Raw genomic sequence first — 21,112 nt, 5'->3', positions numbered from 1 at the left:
ATAATTCCGCTGCTGGGGACAAATTTCTCCCCCTTCTGTCTGGCTAATGTGATTCCTCTTCTAATGTCCAGCAAAAATCCTGCTTCCTTGTCGGGAACCATTCTTGACCATCATTCCAGTCCTCATGTCCTCTTACTCTGACAGAATAAGGCTAACACTGACCTTTGCTACCTCATGACCTTCCTGACCGCTTAAGCAAGCGGCCTCTGCTAGTCAGCCTACCCTGGCTCTCTGCATCGGTTTAAGGGCCGCCCCTTGGTGCTCCACAGTTCTTTGTTCTTTCAATCACATCACATATTTGTTTCACATTTATTTCCCAAAGAACTATGAGCTCTGTGCTGATTCCTTTGTATCTATTACACTCAGCATAGTGCTTGGCACAAAATAAATGAATGTTGAACGGATAAATAGACATGAACACATTACTTTAGAAAACAAGGCAAAACAAAAAACTTCTGTTCAAAAACCTTTAATGGGGCCACATTCATTCTTATCATTCTCCAGTGAGAAATCATACCAACCACTACCACCTTCATTTGCATAGGATTTTATGTTTTATGCTTTCAAATACGTTCTCTTGTTTAATTCTAAACAAGATAATTGGCCAACCAGATGAGATCAGTAATTATTGTTTTACTAAGGAAGGTGAGGATCGCAGAATTTAAGTGATCTGCCCAGGGTGAGTCGTAGTACGTAGCTGCATGCTTGGTACTCCAAGTCTTGTGCTTTTTCCATGACAATAGACGGGTCCTATCTCAGATTCATTCCTGTGTTTCAGCTCCTAAATGCTGGCACCTGAGGTCAAACTACTCCCCCTGCTCTGTCCCTGTCGCATTCAACTTTCAAGGTGCTTATATTTCTCCTTTTCAAAGGAGAAATCGCCCGAGATCCCTGCCTCTCCCTAAACTCCTTCACCCTTGGTATCTCCACTGGCCTGCTGTCTTAGGTTTTCCTTTAGTTTTCTCATTATGTGTTAGTTTCCCTAACTAGGCCATCAGCATCTGGTAATAGAAGATAATATCTCAAACTTCTCTATTTCTCTTGTATCCTCATGTGCCTCATACAACTGGTACAACATAGACACCAAATACCGGGGAAGTGAACCCAAGTCCTTCTATTGTTTTGTTAGGAACAGTCTGCATGTCTTAGAGTCAAATCCAGATGAAATGAGAGGACAAAACTGACCCTTATTCTGCCACTAGAAGCCACAACTCTATCCAATCACAGTGGATTTACTTAGGGGTCTGTATCAGGGGGTGCGCTACATGGATAAACACCTGTAGCAGGAACATATGGAATAATGGTGTAACCGTGTAAACACGGTGGAGCTTCAGAAAACATGCAAACCCAGCTAGCCTTGTCAGAGGTTCTGGGTGTAGACTCTACTAATACCAAGTTGTAATTTTCTCATCTGTGAAAAAGGTTTATTAATACTTGCCCTGAGGCCTCATAGGATTCCCATGACTCAAACAAAACACTCTTTTAGGGCTTTGTGAATGCAAGGAAGTAATGCAAAATTCATACTGACTTGTTTCCTTTCCATTCGATAATTGATAAGGTATTTATGGCAGTGGTTCTCGAAACCTGGCAGCAGCAGCATCACCTGAGAACTTGTTAGAATGCAAATTCTCAGGCACTATTGAATCAAGAACTGTGTGGGTGGGGCCCAGCAATCACTGTTTTAACAAGTCCTTTCATGTGACTCTGATACATACTAAATTTTGAGAAGCACTGCTCTAGGGCAGTGGTTTTTATCCTGGCGATTTTGGCCCTAAGAACGCATTTGGTAATGTGTGGAGACATTTTTGGTTGTCACAACTGGGGGAGGGGTGCCACTGGTGTCTGGTGGACAGAGCCCAGGGATGCTGCTAAATATCACAGGACAGGCCCCCACGGCAAAATATCTGACCCAAATGTCAACAGTGCTGCGGTTGAGAGAAACTGCGCTAGGGTAAAGGAGAGTTTCTTTTTCTCTTTTCTCAGTGGGTTCTAACATATGTTATGAGAATAACCCAATAAAATGCAGCCACACCATGGGTGGTTTTACTTAAATAGCCTCCAGTCTCCAGCTGAGACTAAAATGAGAATTCGAACATTTAACTTCCCTGTAATACAAGTTTGGGCAGTATTCCATATATTAGCACAACTGTTCAATCCTTTTTAACCCATGTCCCAGAAATCAAAAATATCTTACCAATCTTTCTTTTCTGAGCTTGTTTTATGAAAGCAAATAATAGGTTCTTTTGTTTTCCAAATACAAAATCTTTCAAATATTTTTTCCTCACACTTTACACTCTCCCTCCCCTCCCCATCACTTTCCACTTGAGAACCACTGTTTTAAAAGTCCAAACTCTTAGCCTAACATTCAAGGCTCTTCAAGATCTGACCCCTGCAGAACTCACCCTGCTCCTTACATCTTCTGCTCAGCTTCATCCTAATTGCATCCTAATTGGTATTTCCCCAAACCTGACTCGTTGTTTTATGCCTTTGGGCCTTAGCATGTTTTTTCTGTACAGAATGCCCTTCACATTTGTTGATCTGTTCCTTCAAAGATCAGTTGAAATGCTGACTTCTTTAAATCTTTCCATGACCAACCCAGAATGTTACTCATCCCTCCGTCTACCCTTGGCCAGGAAACGTGCAGCTCTTATCACACATCATTATCATTGCCTGGTAACCGGCTCTCTCCTCCCCTAGGAACGGCAGAGCCAGGATCGGAAGTCAGGTCTATACGACTGTGAGCCAAGTCCTTTCCACTGCACCCCACTTCTTCCTAGACAGTGCAGGCGCTAACCCAGACTATTGGAAATGGCCCTTTCAACTCCCACAGTGCTGCTCTGGCTCAGGTCCTGACTCAACTAAGAAGAGACGGGGAAGCACCAACAGGACAGATGCTGGGCTAGAAGAATTCAGTGGTTATGAGGTATAAGACCGTGGGCAGAATGAAGCTTTGTAAACCATAAAGCAGAAGAGAGGCTGTGTAGACGTGAGGGCAGTTATCATTAAGTTTGGTGAGCAGTGTAAAGTTCCTGTATTTACAGGTCCCTGAGTTGAGACAGATTCATCTATGAGGAGTCCCATGAGGCTCCAGGGTCCAATTCGAAACTAACAGGCACAAAGGCCCCTATTAAACCTCCCAGAGTGGTGGACGCTGGTGGACCAGCTGTAATGCAGGTTGCCATTGCCCATTCACCTCGCGCTCCACTATTATTTCCTGTGTCTTTTCTCAGCAGAGGACCTCACCTGAGAGAAGTCAGGATGGACGTATGGGAGGACAAGGGTGACGTGGTCAGTGTGTTGTCACTCGGCAAGCCTGCCTCTCCCTGCTGCAGGGACTCATGGAATCGGCGGACGTTCTGCACGTGCTCTTCATGGCGTGAAGCCTGGTTTCTTGCGGTACCGCTTCTGTCAGGAATAATAAGGGCACAAGAAATTCCTCACTAATGAGAAAGCCCCTGGTGTGACAATAAACCAATCACCCTCCTGAAATGCTATTGCAAATCCAGACCCACTACCCCAGGTCTGGCTTCATCGACAATTGTTTGGATTACAACGATCTCTCAAATTATCTTGCCTTCAGTCTTACCCACTCCCCTTTAGTAAATCCCCCACATTATAGCCTGAGTGATTTTTTTTAAAAACACGGATCTGAAATAACAATAACAAGAACGTTTATGGAGTCTTTATTACATGCTAAGCACTGTTCTAAGTATTCAGTGTGTACTGACCTATCTAGTCACCATCATTTCTTTCTAGCTTTGGTTTCTCTTTTTTATCTAGAGAGCAAATTTCAAATTCCTTAGCATGGTATTCAAGAACTTGATCCCAGCAATGATCTTCCTCCTTTTAAATAACAGCTTTATTGAGATGTAATTCACATATACAATTCACTCATTTCAAGTGTGCAATTCAATGGCTTTTAGTATACTCACAGAGTTGTGCAACCACCATCACAATCAATTTCAGAACATTTTCGTCATCCCCCAAAAAAACCCTATGCCCGTTAGCAATCACGCCACATTTCCTTCTCTCTTCCCAACCCCGACCCAAACCTCCCAGGCCTAGGCAACCATTGATCTACTTTCTGTCTCTATAGATTTACCTAATCTGGATAGTTCATATAAATGGAATCACACAGCATGTGGTCTTTTGTGACTGGCTTCTTCCACTTAGCAGAATGCTATCAAGCTTCATCCATGGTGTAGCATGTATCAGTACTTCATTCCTTCCCATGGCTGAATAATTTTTCATTGTATAGATATATCACATTTTGTTTATGTACTCATCAATTGATGGACATTCTGTTGTTTCTATTTTTTGGTTATTAGGAATAATGCTGCTACAAACATTCATACACAAGTTTTTATGTGGACCTGTTTTCATTTCTGTTGAGTCTATACGCCTAGGAGTGAAATTACTGAATCATTTAAGTACTCTCTGTTTAACCTTTTAAGGAACTGTCATATTGTTTTCCAAAGCAGCTGTACCATTTTAAAATCCCACCAGCCATGTATGAGGGCTCCAATTTCTCCACATCCTCACCAACACTTGCGATATTTGTCTTTTTGATCAGAGCTATTCTAGTGGGTATGATGTGGTATCTCATTATGGTTTTCCTTTACATTTCCCTGCTGGCCAATGATGTCAAGTATGTTATCATGTGCTTATTGGACATTTATGTATCTTTTTTGGAGATAGGTCTAGTCAGATCATTTGCCCATTTTTTTTTTTTCAATTGGGGAAAGGATACAGGACTTTATTGGGGAACAGTGTGTACTTCCAGGACTTTTCTCCAAGTCAAGTTGCTGTCCTTTTAATCTTAGTTGTGGAGGGTGCCATTCAGCTTCAAGTTGTTGTCCTTTCAGTCTTAGTTGTGGAGGGCTCAGCTCAGCTCCAGGTCCAGTTGCTGTTGCTAGTTGCAGGGGGCACAACCCACCATCCCTTGTGGGAGTCGAACCAGCAACCTTGTGGTTGAGAGGATGCGCTCCAACCAACTGAGCCATCCGGGAGCTCAGCGGCAGCTCAGCTCAAGGTGCCATGTTCAATCTTAGTTGCAGGGGGCGCTGTCCACCACCCCTTGCAGGACTCGAGGAATTGAACTGGCAACCTTGTGGTTGAGAGCTCACTGGCCCATGTGGGAATCGAACCGGCAGCCTTCGGAGTTAGGAGCATGGCACTCTAACTGCCTGAGCCACCGGGCCAGCCCCCCATTTGTCCATTTTTAAATGAGTTATTTATTTGTTTTTATTATTGAACTACAAGAATTCTTTATATATTCTGGATGCAAGTCCCTTATCAGATCTAAGACTTGCAAATATTTTTTCCCATTCTATGGATTGTCTTTTTACTTTTTGAGGGTGTTGTTTGTAGCATGAATGTTTTTAATTTTGGAAATTCAATTTATTTTTTCTTCTGTTGCTTCTGTATTAGGTGTCGTGTCTAAGAAACTGCCTAATTCAGGGTCATGAAGATTTACTTTGTTTTCTGTTTTCTCTTAAGTTTTATAGTTTTCTCGCTTAAACTTAGATTTATGATCCATTTAACTTAAAATCATTAATTTTTGTATATGGTGTGAGGAAGGGGTCCAACTTCAATTTTTCGCATGTGTATATCCAGTCATTCCAGCATCATTTGTTGAAAAGACTATTCTATCCTCATTAAATCATCTTGGCATCCTTGACATCTTGGCATCCTTGGCACATGGGTGTATTTCTGGATGTACATTTCTACCCTTATGTCAATACCATACTGTGTTGTTTATTGTAAATTTGTAGTAAGTTTTGAAATCAGGAACTTTGTTCTTCTTTTTTAAGACTGTTTTGCCTTGAATTTCCTTGAATTTCCTTGTGTCCCTTGAATTTCCATATGAATTTTAGGACTAGCTTGCCCACTACCATAAGGAATCCAGCAAGTGTTGTGCTAGATCTGTAGATCAATTTAGGGAGTACTGCCATTTTAACAATATTAAGTTTTCTAATTCATGAACATGGTATGTCTTTACATTTCACATACTTCTACTCTCTGACTCCATTTCCTCCCATCATCAAGAAATCACTCACCTCCCAGGAGAGGAGAAATGAAGCTCCTTTGATGAGGTGTGAGCAAGTTGTTCTGGGGTCTGTCTTGCAATGTAGCTGGGAAACGCAGCATACGAATTACAGACAGGGAAGGAAAATGGACCGTATATTGGGATCTGTAGAAACAAGGAGAAAAATGGTACATTTGTCACCACAAATCCTTTTGAAACAAAGCAGCAGAAATAAATTTGTAAAATTTATTGTATATATATAAATATATTTTACTGAGTATTTTTTCAGTATAATTATCTCATATAATTTACTGAGCATGTGTTGAACACTGTACTAAGCAATTTAGATGCATTTTCTCATTTAAATTTCACAATAATCTCATGAGGTAGGTACTGATATTATCCCTGTTTTACACATTATGCTATCAAATTGCTTTTTATTGTTTTATCTATATTTATGAGCTTATAACTCTAGCTTGTCTGTGAACTCCTAGCTGGATATCATTTTACATATACTTTACACATGAGGATAATCTGGCTGTGATATATATTTCTTGTCTCATGACTACCAGGGTTGATGTGAAGAAAAGACCTTCTTACAAAGGGACTATTTAACTCTTTGTTATTTTCTCAATCATTCATTCATCCAATGTTTACTGAGGCTGACTCTGCCCGACCTGGGCTTGGCAGGTGGGAGAAGAGAGATGGAAAAAACAGTCTTCACCTTGATGGAGCTCCCCCACCTGGGACAGTATGAAAAATTCACATGTCCGTTATAATTAAACTCCTTGAAAGAGTTGTCTATACTTACTATCACCAATTCCCCTCTTCCCATTCTCTCTCTCTTAATTGTTTTTAATGATAGACCAGTGATTTTAATGTACCAGAGTTTTTAGAAAGTTCAACCAATTAACATGGTTTCAGATTCCACACTGCAACTAATCTTATTTTATTTAAATTGAGATATATTTGATATGTGTGTGTGTATATATATACATATTTATTTATTTAATTTAAATTGAGAGATAATTCATATATTATAAAATCTACCCTTTCAAAGTGTTTAATTCAGTGGTTTCCAGTATCTTCAGAGTGTGCATCCATCACCACTATGTGATTCCAGAACATTTTTATTACCTCGAAAAGATCATGAGACAAATATACAACGTGTTCTGTAAGCTAGAAAGTACCAAGCACATGTAAAGGACGTTCTTACAGGTTTTGCTCAGTAGAACCCTTATTGATTAAGGATGTGAATCAGGGTACATACCAGTGATCCTGGGGTCTCCACCCCACGTCTTGTTTGCCTTTCTTCTTTGAAGTGCATCAAACTCTCCAAAGGGGAGATAGCAACTTTTATCTGCCCCTGGCACTCTCCGCTGAAGTCTGTGATGTTGTACCAGCCACAGACAAACTGGAAGCCAGAGAGAAGCGGCGAGAGGTCCACTGAGGCAAAGCCAATCACTCTCTCCTCCTCTGCAGGGGAAAGAGAGAAGCTGGGCAGTGTGGCGGGGCATGTCCTACCACTGGAATTAGAGTCTACACGCAGGGAAGCTGACTCGAGGGGCTGGGCTGCTCCGCGATCCCCAAATCAACAGAAAAGACAGATAATGAGGATGAGAGAGACGGCAACCACAGCGTGATTTCACTATCATACATTCCCTTTGCAAAGGAATGGCAGGGAAAAGTTGGCAAGCTACTAGGAGACACCCTTCCAATACGAGAAACACTTGTTCTTTCCCCTGGGATATCATGTCTCCGTGATTTGTCTCAGGGTAGTGGGTCTTGAAAGAAATCATTTGAAACACCATCACCCTTGGAATTATGAGGGATTTGTATTTTCTCTTTTATACTTGTCTGTATTTTCAAAATTTCCCCTAATATACATAGTATTACATTAAATTAAAAACAAAAATGACACAAATCACAAAAGAAAGACAAATAACTCCCTGGAAAACCAGTATGGGGTGCAAAATGAGCTTGGGCTCTGGCTCGGAAGGGGGCTGCCCTTCCCGACTGAGAAGACCCTTTCCTGGCTGGACAAGCTACCGCGCAATGACCTTTGTTCTCAGGCTCATTGCTTCTTGTTCCTCATTTCTGATCTGCAAGTAGCCGGGGACAAACAGGCGCCTGACTCTCCACAAGTTCTTACTCTGTACTGGCTCCACCCCCTACGCGGAATAGCAAAGGGTGACTCTACCAAACGTGGACACGAGTCTCACTTCTCAAACTGCTAAATAAATCAAAGAACGCAACTTTTCAAGAGGAGGGGTCGTGAGTTTCCCAGTTCCTTGTGCGCGCTGCTGGTGACACTGAACTCATCCCACAAATGTCAGACAATAGCTATTTACACAGCTTGCTCTTCTGTAGACTGGGACCTACCTAAAAGCTAAGAGCAGGTATTACTCACTTTATGTGGCACAACAGCTCCCCTTCCCACATCATGAGGAACATGACAAACATCCACTGAGGGCGTGAGTGAAATGGCCAACGCAGCCTGAGACAAAGAAGCAGTGCACCACTACAGCACAGCCGAGCATGGCTTTGACGTGAAAACACATCCCTCTAACTCGCCAAGCCTCAAGTCTCAAATATATAATGAGAAGTACTGAACCTGATTTAAGATATTCTTCAACTTGGAGAGTCTTAGAGTCTAGGAACGCTTGAAGTTGTGTTCCCCAGAGTAGACCATTCTTACCTACTGGGGATGGACAATGATGGCTAAAGCTATTCACCTGCACTCCAAAGATTTGTTACAGCTTTGCAAAGAAAACTAATCTTGCTTTACTTGGTTATTGGAGATGTAATCTGTCCTTGCTATGTTCTAACTTCAGGTTTAGGTAACCCCACTTTGAGGGCTCTAACATGAAAGCACTGTATCCTAAACATACTGGACTCTGGCTAAGTTGCTCACTGAAAAAAACAATGGCTTTGAAGAGTTAAATTTAACTTCAGATTCAGCAGGACGAGCCACCATTCTCTTTGCAGGTCTGGTAATCTTGAACTTCCCGCATTTTCTTTACTCTAGGCTGCTGTATTTGCTGTTCCCTCTGACTACAGTATGTCCTGCCCCTTCCCTTCTCAGTGGAGTACGCAGCACGTTCCAGGAAGCCTTCTCTGACATCCTAAGTCCAGCTTAGATGCCCCCTACCAGAACATCCCGTATTTGCCTAATCATATTACAGCTAGACTGTAAGCTCCGTGAGGATAGAAACCATGCCTTATTTTACCTTTGAATCCCTGGCACTTAACATAGTGCCTGGCACAGAGTAGGACTCAGATATTTACTGAACACAGATTGATCTGGTTTGAGTACCTTTGGCAATAGGTTCGCCGAATCTGTGTGGAAAGGACGAAGTTAAGCAGAGAGAGGCATCTACATACACTGAGAGATAGTTTGGACTAGGCATTTTCCTCATCTCCATACACAATAGTGTCCTATAGGACTCTCTAGTGCTCCTGGAAGGTAGGGAATGTATTTTATTCTTCTCTGTACCCAACAGCCCTAGCACAGTACCTGACACATAGCAGGCACAGTGATAAAAAGAGCTCCATCTATTAAGTACCAATTATTCGCCAAATACGTTAATATATATAACATTACCTCCAATCCTTACAAAAACACCATGGGGCAGGTACTATTACCCTCATTTTTATAAATAAGGAAACAAAGGCTCAAAGAGGTAAATGATTTATCTCAGGTCACCATTTGTAAACAGCAGAGCCAAGATTTGTATCCAGGTCTACATCAGATCAAAGCTTATTCTTTTCTTCCTGTTAAAATAAGTACTAAATTAAGGTGTACTCTGAGCTGCTTTACGATTTCTGAAACACTTGAGAGAGAAGAGAAGAATAGAAAGCAAGGGAGGAGTGTGGAGCCTAACTCAACAGAGCAGGAATTCCTGGTGTTGATTCAGAGACAACAGATTTACGATCCGTTCCTGTCGCATTTATGAGGTTGGGCAGAGGTGAACCCAAGGCAGCGGCATGGAAGGGAGGAATCATCAAAACCCGAGCCCCAGCGTCACGCCCACACAGGAGCACGGGGGCAGGGGCAGGGAAGTTGATTTCCTTTATAGCCTGACTACTTTCAGGTCTTTATGAGGCTTCGGGGTTAGCTCTAAAAGGTACCAGTGGCTCCAAACAACTGAAGGTTTGGAAACCAGGCCCTAGCAGGAATCTCAAAGGAGCTAGATATACAGGTGGGATTTAGGGGGACAAAATTTTCCAAGTATAGGAGCTGTGAGACAGTTGGACGTCCTCACCACCTTCTTTGTCTGAGTCATCCAATCTTACCAGCATGGGGAAGTACAAACGGTGAAGGCTACACAGCCAGTGAGAACTGGGTCAAATTATAGCTCCATCGATTAGTAGGTGTATGACCTTAGTCAAACTTCCTTGGGCCTCAGCTTTTACATCTATAAAAACGAACTCATTATATTTTTACCTTGCAGGATTAGAGATGTTTATAAAGCTCTTAGCAAACACAGTGTCATTCACTAATGAAAACAAAAACTGAAATGGTGTTCACTAAACATCAGACATTCATTGAATTCTCCCAGAACTCTATGAGGTAGGTATTATTATTATCTCTATTTTATAGAGAAGGAAACTGAAGCACAGAGAAGTTAAGTTATTCACCCAAGGTCATACTACCTTGTAAGGGGCAGAACTGGTATTTGAATTTAAAGATTGTGGCTTGAGGGTCTGTGCTCTTAATGCCGTTGTATTATGCCTCTCAATAAATGGTAGCTGGGTGAAACCAGGTTCCAGGACCATGTCAGCACCGCTGTCCTGGGCAAGTTCTTAAAACACAGGAGGGTAAGCTGTGAGACTCTCATCTTGTGTACGGCTTGCAAATGCTAGGGTCTCAGTTACGTAGCCGAGTTAACAGAAGGCATAACATCATACAAAGGGGGGGGGAATCACTTGTGTATGGCAGGCTGTCCATTATGATAGTTGAGATCCAACTGGAAAGATTCACATCTGGGATTTCTGCACTAAGCACGTAGTCAAACAAAACGATACGATTCCTAAGGATGTAAGTTGCGATGGTATTTTGTGGCATTTCCTCTAACATACTCAAATATATACGCATTCTCAGTACCAGTGTCATTGCTTCACTTGGTTAAAAAAAGGATTAGAAAACTGTCAACAGGGTGTGAGCTTATTTTTCCAAGAAGATCGATATTCACAGACTAGAGTTCATACCTCCTTTATGCCAAACTTTGAAGACCAGAGTTTGCTGTGGGTCCAAAAGAAGCTCTTTTGATAGCCTATTAAGAAAAACAACCACCATAAATTAACTGTGCAGGAAACTTCGAAGTATGAAACTTAAATTTGAAGAATATCTTGTAGTTAGCAGAGCATTTTCCTAGTGCTTCCGGGGTCATCTTCTAGGATATACTTTTGTTTTCACAGTTAAAAGAAGGAAATGGACGCTCAGAGAGGTGAAGAAACTCGTCAAGACTTGGAAACAGGCTCCCCTGATGCAGTCCTTTCCCCCCCAATAGTCACTGTCACATTCAAACTCTGTCTCTTTGAATTCCAGTTCTACCCGAGTGACCCTGAGCTTGGTTTTCTTTGAGCTCTGGTTTTCTTACCTATTAAGTGGGAGAATATTATCTACCTACAAGGTTGCTAGGAGAATCAAATAAAACAATTTTGTGCTAAAGGAATGATAAACAGTACCATTATTCATTTTTCTTCTAATCTTGTCTCTGCTACCTACAGGTTATGTAACTTCCCTCGGCCACGAGTGACAGGAGATTGACTCAATCTCCGATTTTTTGAGCTTTCCATAGGAGATCTAACATTTATTGTGTATCTGATAAGTATCATGAGGTAATTTTCTTAAATGTCATCGAATTTGGACCTCACAATAACACTGTGATTTACCCTACTTAACACAGGAGAAATATGAGGCTCAGAGATGTTATGTAACTTGTTCATACAGCTAGTAAATGACAGAGATGGGGTCGGAGGCCAACTCTCTTTAGTTCCAAAGCCCAGCCTCTGCACCAGAAATCTTTTATAAGGATGTACAATTCATAACCTTTCCTGAGAGTAGCTTTCTTTGCATTCTTTACCTAGATAACTTACATATACTCTTCCACACTTAGCTGAGGTATCTTATTTAAGAAGCCTTCCCTGAACTTCTAGCTCTCATCTTCTAAGAATCTGGAACCGAGAGAAGCATATGCCATTCTATGTAATTTTAAAATTTGTCTTAATCATCATATATACCCTGCTCTGTACTAGGCACCGGGAATGAAAGATGATTAAGGTTCTCACTGCATCTTTTATGGGCTGTACTGAGCAGAGTGAAAAAACACCGCAATAAAACCTTTAAACCACTGCCAGCTGTGAATTTATAAGCACTAGGATTAAGTAATTGTTTGATAAGAAAAGCATTTTCCAGGTCTGCTCAGTACTATTGCGTCTGTTATAATCCCCGCTCTGAGTCTGTCTCTTGGAACAAAAAGCAGATTCTGGAAGGCTGATGTAACATCATAAAATACAAACCTTGATTGCTGTTGAAAATTCCAGATGGGGGAATCTGTGTTTTCAATTACTTGAGTGTAGACAGGAGATGGCTCATCAGCTGTTGCAAAAGATACACAACAACTGGGTGTCGATACTTTCCGCTCTGTCAAGGGGCTCCCTGAAATAGAACAGATGGAGTGACTGCACTTCAGGATTTAGGAGTCAGATGATCAGGGTGGCCTGGTGGCTCAGGTGGTTGGAGCACTGCGCTCCTAATGCTGAGGTCACCGCCAGTTCGATTCCCACATAGGCCAGTGAGTTGCGCCCTCTACAGTTAAGATTGTGAACAACAGCTCGACCTGGAGCCGGGCTGCCGTGGGTCAGCAGGTGACCGACCGCCTCAGCCAGAAGAGCGAGGCTCCTAATAGCAACATGGGCCAGGGAGCTGCATCCTCCACAACTAGACTGAGAAACAACAGCTTGCACCGTTGGGGGAAAAGAAAAAAAAAGTCAGATGATCAATTATCAGCTCTGCTATATACACATTTTAAGAAAGGAAAAAACTATATTATGTTAATACTCAATACATACCAATAACAAAAGATGAATACAAGTCACGTTTGACTTCTGCAATTACAAGAGGTGTTCAAAGTGGTTACCATCAGCGTCCAGAAACTTCTGATTACGGCGAACTACTGCTTGAGCAACGCTAACCAAAGTGTCCACTTGCATACATTTTTTTTTTGGCAACCCTGGTATATTGTGTGACCTTGGGAAAGGCCTGTCTAGCCCACAGCGTCCTCAAATAGGGCATATGGCAATAATACCTCCTAAGATGTTAAAAATAAACAATAATAGTATGTAACACTTATAGTATATCACTTATTATGTGCCAGGCACTGTTCTAAGTACTATACATATATTAACTCCTTTAATCCTTATGACAACCCTATGAGGCAGTTATTATTATTATTATTCCCATTATATAGATGACAAAACTGGGGTTTAGAGAGATCAAACATTTATTAAGTGGTCACACATTTATTACATGGTAGAAGTCAAGCATTCTGGCTCTAGAGTCCAAGCTCCCAGCCATTAACCATATTGCCTCCACTACAGAGTTAACAAATGTGAAACACTAAGCACTGTGCTAATGTTAATTTGTATAAGGTCGGATTTCCAATGTGGGAAGACTCAGTCATTTATTCTCTCTTAAAACAATGTACAATGAAGACAGTTGATGGTATTAGTCTAGCTGAGCTGTCCAAGAAGATAACCACTAGCCACATGTGGCTCTTTAATGAAAATAAAATAAGATTAAAAATTCAGTCCCTTAGTTGTACTGGCCACATTTCAAATGCTCCAACGGCCACCTATGGCTAGTGGCTGCCACACTGGACAGCCAGTGTGGCAGAGAACAGAGAACACCTCCACCAGTACAAAGCTCTTTTGGACAGTGGAGTAATAGCCTCTAAACAATATAGACTATGCGCTCCATAAGATCCCTTTCAGCTCTAAAATGCAATAAGTCTCAGATTTACAGATGAAGGAAAGAGAAGAGAAAAGGCAAAAATAAATAATGTCTCAAACATTATTTGTATGATCCAGAGGAACAAATTCTGTCCATGGATTCTAACTGGTTTGTCTTCTTTCTACCTGTCTAGCTCAAGGTTTCTCCAAATCCATACTTCCACTTCACCTTGGAGGTGAAGTTAATCTTTGAGGCTCCACTCCACTCTTTCTCTACCTGGCTGCTCCTTTCAGTAACTACTTTTCCAAAGACGTCAGGCTATTCTGTGGACAGAAAGCAATCTGATGAAAAAATTCATACTCGGGAACTGCTGATTTTACTCCCTGCACAAGCAGTGTAACGTTTCATAGAGCCTTTAAAAGATAGACTCTAGCACCATCTACTCTCAGAAGCCTGTCTTGACGCTTTAGAATCACTAAACTTTATGCCCCCAGTTAAGATCTCTCCAACTTCAACTTTCTTTTAGGAAAACAGAAGTATCTGAAACTTTGCTTTGATATATTTTTCCTTGACCAAAACATTTTCCAATAGAGTAGACCAATTCTTTCCAAACTTTTCCACCAAAGTTAAAAAAATCTGAAGAAAACACTAAACTATGGAGTCGTTGGGGTTCTGCTGCCTTGAAAGAGCAACAATCTATTAGCAGACTTGTTACTTTATTTAAAAATTCATGAGGATTTCATATTATCTTCCATCATATAGCCTTATGTGTTTAAACTAAAAACAATTGTTTTTTTCCCCAAATCTTGGTAAAAAAAAAGGACATATCTTGTTATTTAACTTTGTGACGTGTAACACCTAAGAGCACCAAACCAGACCAGATGGCATTATTTTTTAGTCCATCTTACTGGGGTCGATTAATAAAGAAAGAAAATGGGTGATGAGGAGAGAAAAGGGAATGGAGATTTTGCAAGGAGGCCTTGGGAAAAGAGAACTGAAGAGGAAGAAGCGGAAGGCCAGCTTTACAAATGAGATCTGGTAGTGTCTGCGGAGGGAGCTGGAGGCATGTGTAAGAGTTGCCAACAAAGCAGAACCTGGATAAAGGTTCTTGGAAATAGAAAAGCACTAAAGATACAGAGAAGAAATGTATGAGGAACCAAATAAAACAAAAAAAACCACTGGCTACAACACGGCAAAACAGTGTACAGGCATATTCTTGAAAGAGCAGGAAAAAACGATTCTAATAAAATGGTAGTAAGCAAAGAATAGTTAATGGAAATTGGCAATATAGTACCCATTATTACAAACATAAAATGTATAGATTAGCACTAAGAGTACCTTTATCTAGTGAGCTATCTTCTTAAAATAAACTTCTTAGTTTTATGTTAATGAAACTAAGCAGTATTTATGAGGATGGACTTGTGCAGGCAGCATCAACCCCCCCCTACATTTGCTGTTATTGTATTCCTTTACTGCAAAGATTCAAAGGGTTAACAACTACATTTCCCAGATTCCCTTGCAGCTAGAGTATGGATACAAATTGGCCTCTGTCAATGAGATGCCGTTAAAACAGATTTGGAAGGCAGACATGAGGCAGAGGACATCTTCCTTTTTTCTTCTGCTTTTGCTACTAGCAAGGATGACATTGAATTTTCTGTTCCAGGACTTGGTCCCCGGGTGCCCTGAGGCCCTACGGTCATAGGGATGAGGAGAGTTTTGGCATTGTATTCTGAACTTAAAAGATCTGTGGTTAAGCTTAGCCTAAAGCCCATTCCTCTAGCCTTTCCAATGACTTGCAGTACTTTAATATTCTGTATTAAACTCTTTACTGTTTAAAATGGCTGGAGAAGGTTACCTCTTATAACTGGACTCTCCCTGACACAGCTTTCATCTCTCTCTGTGTTCTTCTCCCACTTTCCTTCGTAGGTTTCAAGCTTTACAACTGATTTCTTCCAAGAAAATGTCATCAATCTTCACAGCTAAGGAGAGATCATGAATCTGCCTTTCTGCTGGCAGTTGCTACAGCACTCTACAATAATCTGTGTGCTGTGTTTCCCTCATAGACTGAGAGCTCCTTCAATGCACAGAGTAGGCCCAACGCCCTATTAAACATCTGCAGACTCCCCACTGCCCTTTAGCTGTAGATGGCTGCAGGGTTGGAGAGAGACAGAAGCTTCCTTGTCGGCTTGTTGTGTGCACCAGTAGAGGACAGCAGCATCTGCTCAGGCAAGTTCTGAGAGAGATCAGCAGAGAGGGCCAACTGCAGTTCTGAGAGGCAGGACCCCTAGGTTCTATTGTGCTCTTAAGACAATCTTAGAGATGATCTTGTATGACCGTCACATTTTACATCTGAGAAAAAGGTGAATGGGTTTTCCCAAAGTAACAGAGCAAGTTAATGGCTCAGCTGGGGCTAGAACTCAGTCTTTGGACTCTCATTCCAGAACTTTTTCTATCACTTCATCGTTTGGAGGGATGATGGGCAGCTCTGCACTCCAGGGTCCAGCGCAGTACCTGACCCACACATAGGTGTCTGTGGGGGGAAGGGCTACACGGGCTGATCACTGCAAAGGTGGGACTCAGGGTACAACAGAAACCTCTGAAAGTCAGATGTCCTCCTGCTGCTTGCTGTGACCTGGCTAAGGCACAGAAAGAAGCCAAACAACAAGTGATTTACAGATTTGTCACTCATGCCAGAAATGTCACAGGTGTTGAGTATCATATTCACTATCCAGAGGACATTACGTTTGCTGAGCTGCATCGTGAAGATCAAGGTGCTGGGGTACAGAAATAAACCACACACAGTTCTTGTCCCCAGGAAACAGCCCAGTGGAGAGACACACTGACATTTTCAGTACAGAGCAATAAATGCTATGAGGGAGGGAATCTGTGGCGGGGTGGTGACATGGGGAAGTGCCGACGACACCGAGGGAGATTTTCTGCTGACAGGGGTGGTCAGTCGGCTTCAAAGTGTTCCAGTTACTTCAGTCCACTCTTGAAGGATGAGGAGCACATTTACTGAATAAGGAAAAAGCATTCTAGATAAAGGAAATAGTATAGGCAAAGGTTGGAGGTATGAGAGAATGGGGTACACTGGCAAAAAGCAAATAGCTGCATCTAAGACATGGTAAGAGATGAGGCTGAAAAGACTGATGAGGGCACATGGGTGGCACTTTGTGTGCTCTGTTACCAAGATTGAAGATGATAAGAAGCAACAAAGTATTTTAAGTAGAGAAAGGAGGTCAGACTTGTTGACCAGACAGGTAAGCTCCATGGCAGAATAAAAAGATATTGAAAGAATATTGGGAGCAGCAACCACTGAGAGGGCTACCTAACCAGTCCAAGTTTCTGAGGCCTGAACAAGCAAGGTGGCGGTGAGAATGGCCAAAAGGTGATAGAAACTTTCTAAGAGGCTGGGATCCTGTACCCTGTACTGCACACAGTGGGAACTTAATAAAAAAACCTCCTTCTGACTTCTGTTAAATTCTCCATAAGTAACTTGCCTGCAGGAGAGGCAGCATAGGAAATCAGAGATGGTATTAAGGAGAAGGCATGTGAGCAAGGCCTCAGATACAGCCTCTTCATTTACCAAATATTTACCACTTATTACATATCGGATATAGTTCTTACGTTGGGAATTCAGCAGTAAATAAAACAAAACAGATAAAAATCCCTGTCTTTGTAGGACTTATGTTCTTCTAAGACAGGCAGAAAATAAACAAAATACACCGTTCAAGGCTACAGACAAAAAAAAAAAAAGCAGAAAAGAGGGATAGAAAATGTTGGGGAAGAGCTGCAATTTTAGATGGGTAGCCAAGGAAGGCTTTGCTTAGACAAAGCCATTTCAGAAAAGACCGGCCAGAAGAGAAAATTGCTCCAGGCGGAGGAACATCCATTCAAAGACCCCAAAGCAGGGGTTTGCCTATACATTCAAGGAAAAGAGAACGGCGAATGAGGAGAATAGGAATGCCAGCGGAGTGGGTGGAGTTTTGTGGCTGGGGAAGAGAGAAAGGAACCACACACACACACACACGCACGCACGCACGCACGCACACACACAAACATATTGGCAAAGAAACAGTTAGGAAGGTGCATGAACTAAGGCCCAGGGAACTGCTTGTTGTTACAGTAGGAAGGGAAAGGAAGCCAAGCACTGCTGGAGGAAAATCACCAGGAGGAAAGACGTGCTGTTCACAGCCATCTAACATCATGTCCATGAGTCTTCGTCAAGCCCTTGCTGCTGTTCAGCAACTTTCTTATTTATCTCTTTATGATATCCTATAGCTCCCTTGTAATGACCTTGAGCTGCAGCCAAAGAGGAACAATTGCTATCAGATCCTCCACGCCCCCTCCAAGCAAGCCCAGAGCACATACACGTTCTTACTTCAGTAATTTTGTTCAAGCTGAAATATCCACTTGGAATTCCAGTCCCATCTTTCTGAAATCCTCTTCATTCTAAAAAGTTCTCTTGATTTCTTAGAATATCTGATTTCTCTGTTTCTAAACTCTGTAAACACTATAAATTATGTTACCCTTTGGCCCTCGGAGCATTCTGCTTCATATATATCATTAACTGTGTACTTACTAATCCCCTTGACCCGGTTATCAGCTCTTGGAGGACACAAATGATGTGTCATCTGCTCTGCACTCTCTGTACCTGGCACTGGCCCCGCATAGATTTACTACTTGCTGAATTGAACTACCATTCTCGCAATGTAATCACAGGACTGGGTACGATACATGCCCCACTTGGGCTTGAATGACTGGTAAACAGAGTGTAGACACGCCAACCTGGCAAACACAGCTACAGCTCGTATCTGAGAGGCAGGATGGTATAAAGCAAAGAGCATGGGCTTTAGATCCAGACCTAACTGGATTCAAATTCTGGCTTTGCAAAGCTTATTAACTGTATAACTCACATCACTTAACCTTTTTGATCTCCAATTTCCTCGTTTATAAAATGGGTATGTACTGTAATCCATTCATATCATAATCCCACTTGTCATAAGGACTAAATGAGATAATTAACTTACAAAAATGAGAATAGAGAACAAGGATATGCTCAATAAATTACTGTCAAATTACCTTGCCAAGTTATATTTTAGAAAACACTCTCACTGCCTAATTGAAAAGTTACAAGTACATTTCGCTTTTTTAATATGGGGACGCCCCTGAAAATGGGATGTAAATCATATTTTTGTATATTAAATTTTATTTTCAATGCTGTAAAAAAGCCAAAATAATTCTTGTAAAAAAATCAAAGGTTTTATGTACTTTCCTTAAATTCATTCATGCATTGATTTTTCTCTTTTAAAAAAATCAGTTTTTATATATCAAGTTGTCAAAAATAGGCTGCTCTGGTGGGCCAGTAAAAAAGCAAAAACTGTTTGCCAATTTTGTTACTCATCTGGGATCTCAGTATCTTTAATACAGCAAAGCAAGACTGTACTTGGAGAAGAGTTTGTCCTGAGATAAAATGTTTCACGGCCTCTGATACACAAAGATTATTGAAACGTCTGGATTCGTAAGGCTATCGTTTCTGGCTCTCATAGCCATCATACATCTCAGAACTGTTAAACCCAGCCATTTATATCTGAGAAATCCAAGGTACAGAAAGAAACAATAACTTGGTCAAAGTCACACACACACACACACACACACACACACACGCACGCACACACACAAACATATTGGCAAAGAAACAGAGCTGAATATATTCCTACTAGAATGTAAGCTTCACGAGGGCATGATTTCCATCTGTTTTGTTCACTACTTTATTCTCAGCACCATGGACAGTGCTCGCACATAGCAAATACTACAAAAGTTTTGTTGCTGAATGAATGAATGAATGAATAAGAAAAGCTTAAACAGCTCATATCTAGTGGAGAAGAAAACCATGCAGAAAATTTTAGTACTGTGGGGGGCCTTGATGTCAGGGAAACTCTCTAGTAAATGGCAGTGCTTGAGTTGTGTCTTAAGACAGCGATGGAATTAGCCAGGCTTTAAAAGAGATGGGTGATGGCAAAGCGAAAATTTTAGGAGCGATTATAAGCTGAGTAAAGGTAGGACAAGGATTCTTTCTGCCATGGACTCCTTTGGCTGTCTGGTGAGGTCTATGGGGCTCTTTTTTTAAAAAAAATTTAATTTTATTGGGGAATACTGGGGAACAGTGTGTTTCTCCAGGGCCTATCAGCTCCAAGTCGTTATCCCTCAATCTAGCTGTGGAGGGCAAAGCTCAGTTCCAAGTCCAGTTGCCGTTTTCAATCTTTAGCTGCAGCGGCACAGCCCACCATCCCATATAGGAATTGAACCGGCAACCCTGTTGTTGAGAGCTCGCGCCCTAACCAACTGAGCCCTCTGGCGCCCCTCCGGAAGCTCAGCGGCAGCTCATTGTCTTCAATCTAGTTGTGGAGGGCGCAGCTCACTGGCCCATGTGGGAATTGAATCCGCAGCCCTGAGCTCGTGCTCTAACCAACTGAGCCACCCGGCCGCCTACGGGGCTCTGCTTTTAACAGCGCTTTTTAAAAAAAATTCATAATGTAAAATCCACAGGATTACATAAAAATCAAATTATATTGACATATTTATTGAAACACTAAGAAAACTTTGATATGGTAATATATATGCTTTACTAATGTATAATAAGATCTGACTGTAGGTTTAATTACTGAACTTTGAAATAATAGGTATAAGTGATTTTCTAAGAATCTGCAATAACTACAATGAGATACAGAAATACCTGTGATTTCTACTGTTGACAACGTCACAGGTACTGTTAATATTACCAGAGTCTATTGCCTACATTCACAATTAGAGGAAATGTTAAACTTTAGTTAAACGTTAAAAAAGTTAAGATGTAATTATTTTCCTATCCAATTCACCAGCCCTGATTTTAATCCTTGGCTCCCTTGGCGGTTTTATAGATCCTGTGTTAAGATACCTTGGCCCTAGCTGCATAATGAAGAAGACCTGAATTGATAGCAATGGAAAAGAAGGACGAGATCTAAGAAAATTTGAGAGAGAGAGCAATCTAATGAATCTGACAATTTGATGGTCGATAAGGAAAAGAGAAGTATCTGAGCTGATACTCAGGTTTCTGGACTGCGAAATTTATGATATGTCAAATAAGG

At 41.4% G+C, this 21,112-nt stretch overlaps 1 protein-coding gene across 3 annotated transcripts in view; it reads right to left on the bottom strand.

Annotated features, from left to right (window-relative positions):
• The window catches only part of C2CD3 (C2 domain containing 3 centriole elongation regulator), a 114,242-nt gene that overhangs the window by 23,194 nt on the left and 69,936 nt on the right, over positions 1-21,112 (bottom strand). For all 3 annotated transcript variants that reach the window (XM_074335778.2, XM_019744374.3, XM_088791577.1), the window contains exons 25-29: positions 12,554-12,692; positions 11,240-11,304; positions 7,299-7,504; positions 6,060-6,193; positions 3,244-3,405 (exon numbers count right to left, since the gene is read on the bottom strand). In XM_074335778.2, coding sequence (XP_074191879.2) covers positions 3,244-3,405; positions 6,060-6,193; positions 7,299-7,504; positions 11,240-11,304; positions 12,554-12,692 — 706 coding nt within the window. The remainder of the gene's footprint in view (positions 1-3,243; positions 3,406-6,059; positions 6,194-7,298; positions 7,505-11,239; positions 11,305-12,553; positions 12,693-21,112) is intronic.

The sequence above is a fragment of the Rhinolophus sinicus genome, chromosome 14 (assembly GCF_057876585.1).
Source record: "Rhinolophus sinicus isolate RSI-liver-muscle chromosome 14, RSI-T2T, whole genome shotgun sequence".
NCBI lineage: Eukaryota > Metazoa > Chordata > Mammalia > Chiroptera > Rhinolophidae > Rhinolophus > Rhinolophus sinicus.
Note: the sequence above shows the minus strand (reverse complement) of the source record. Positions and strands in the feature narration are given on the sequence as shown.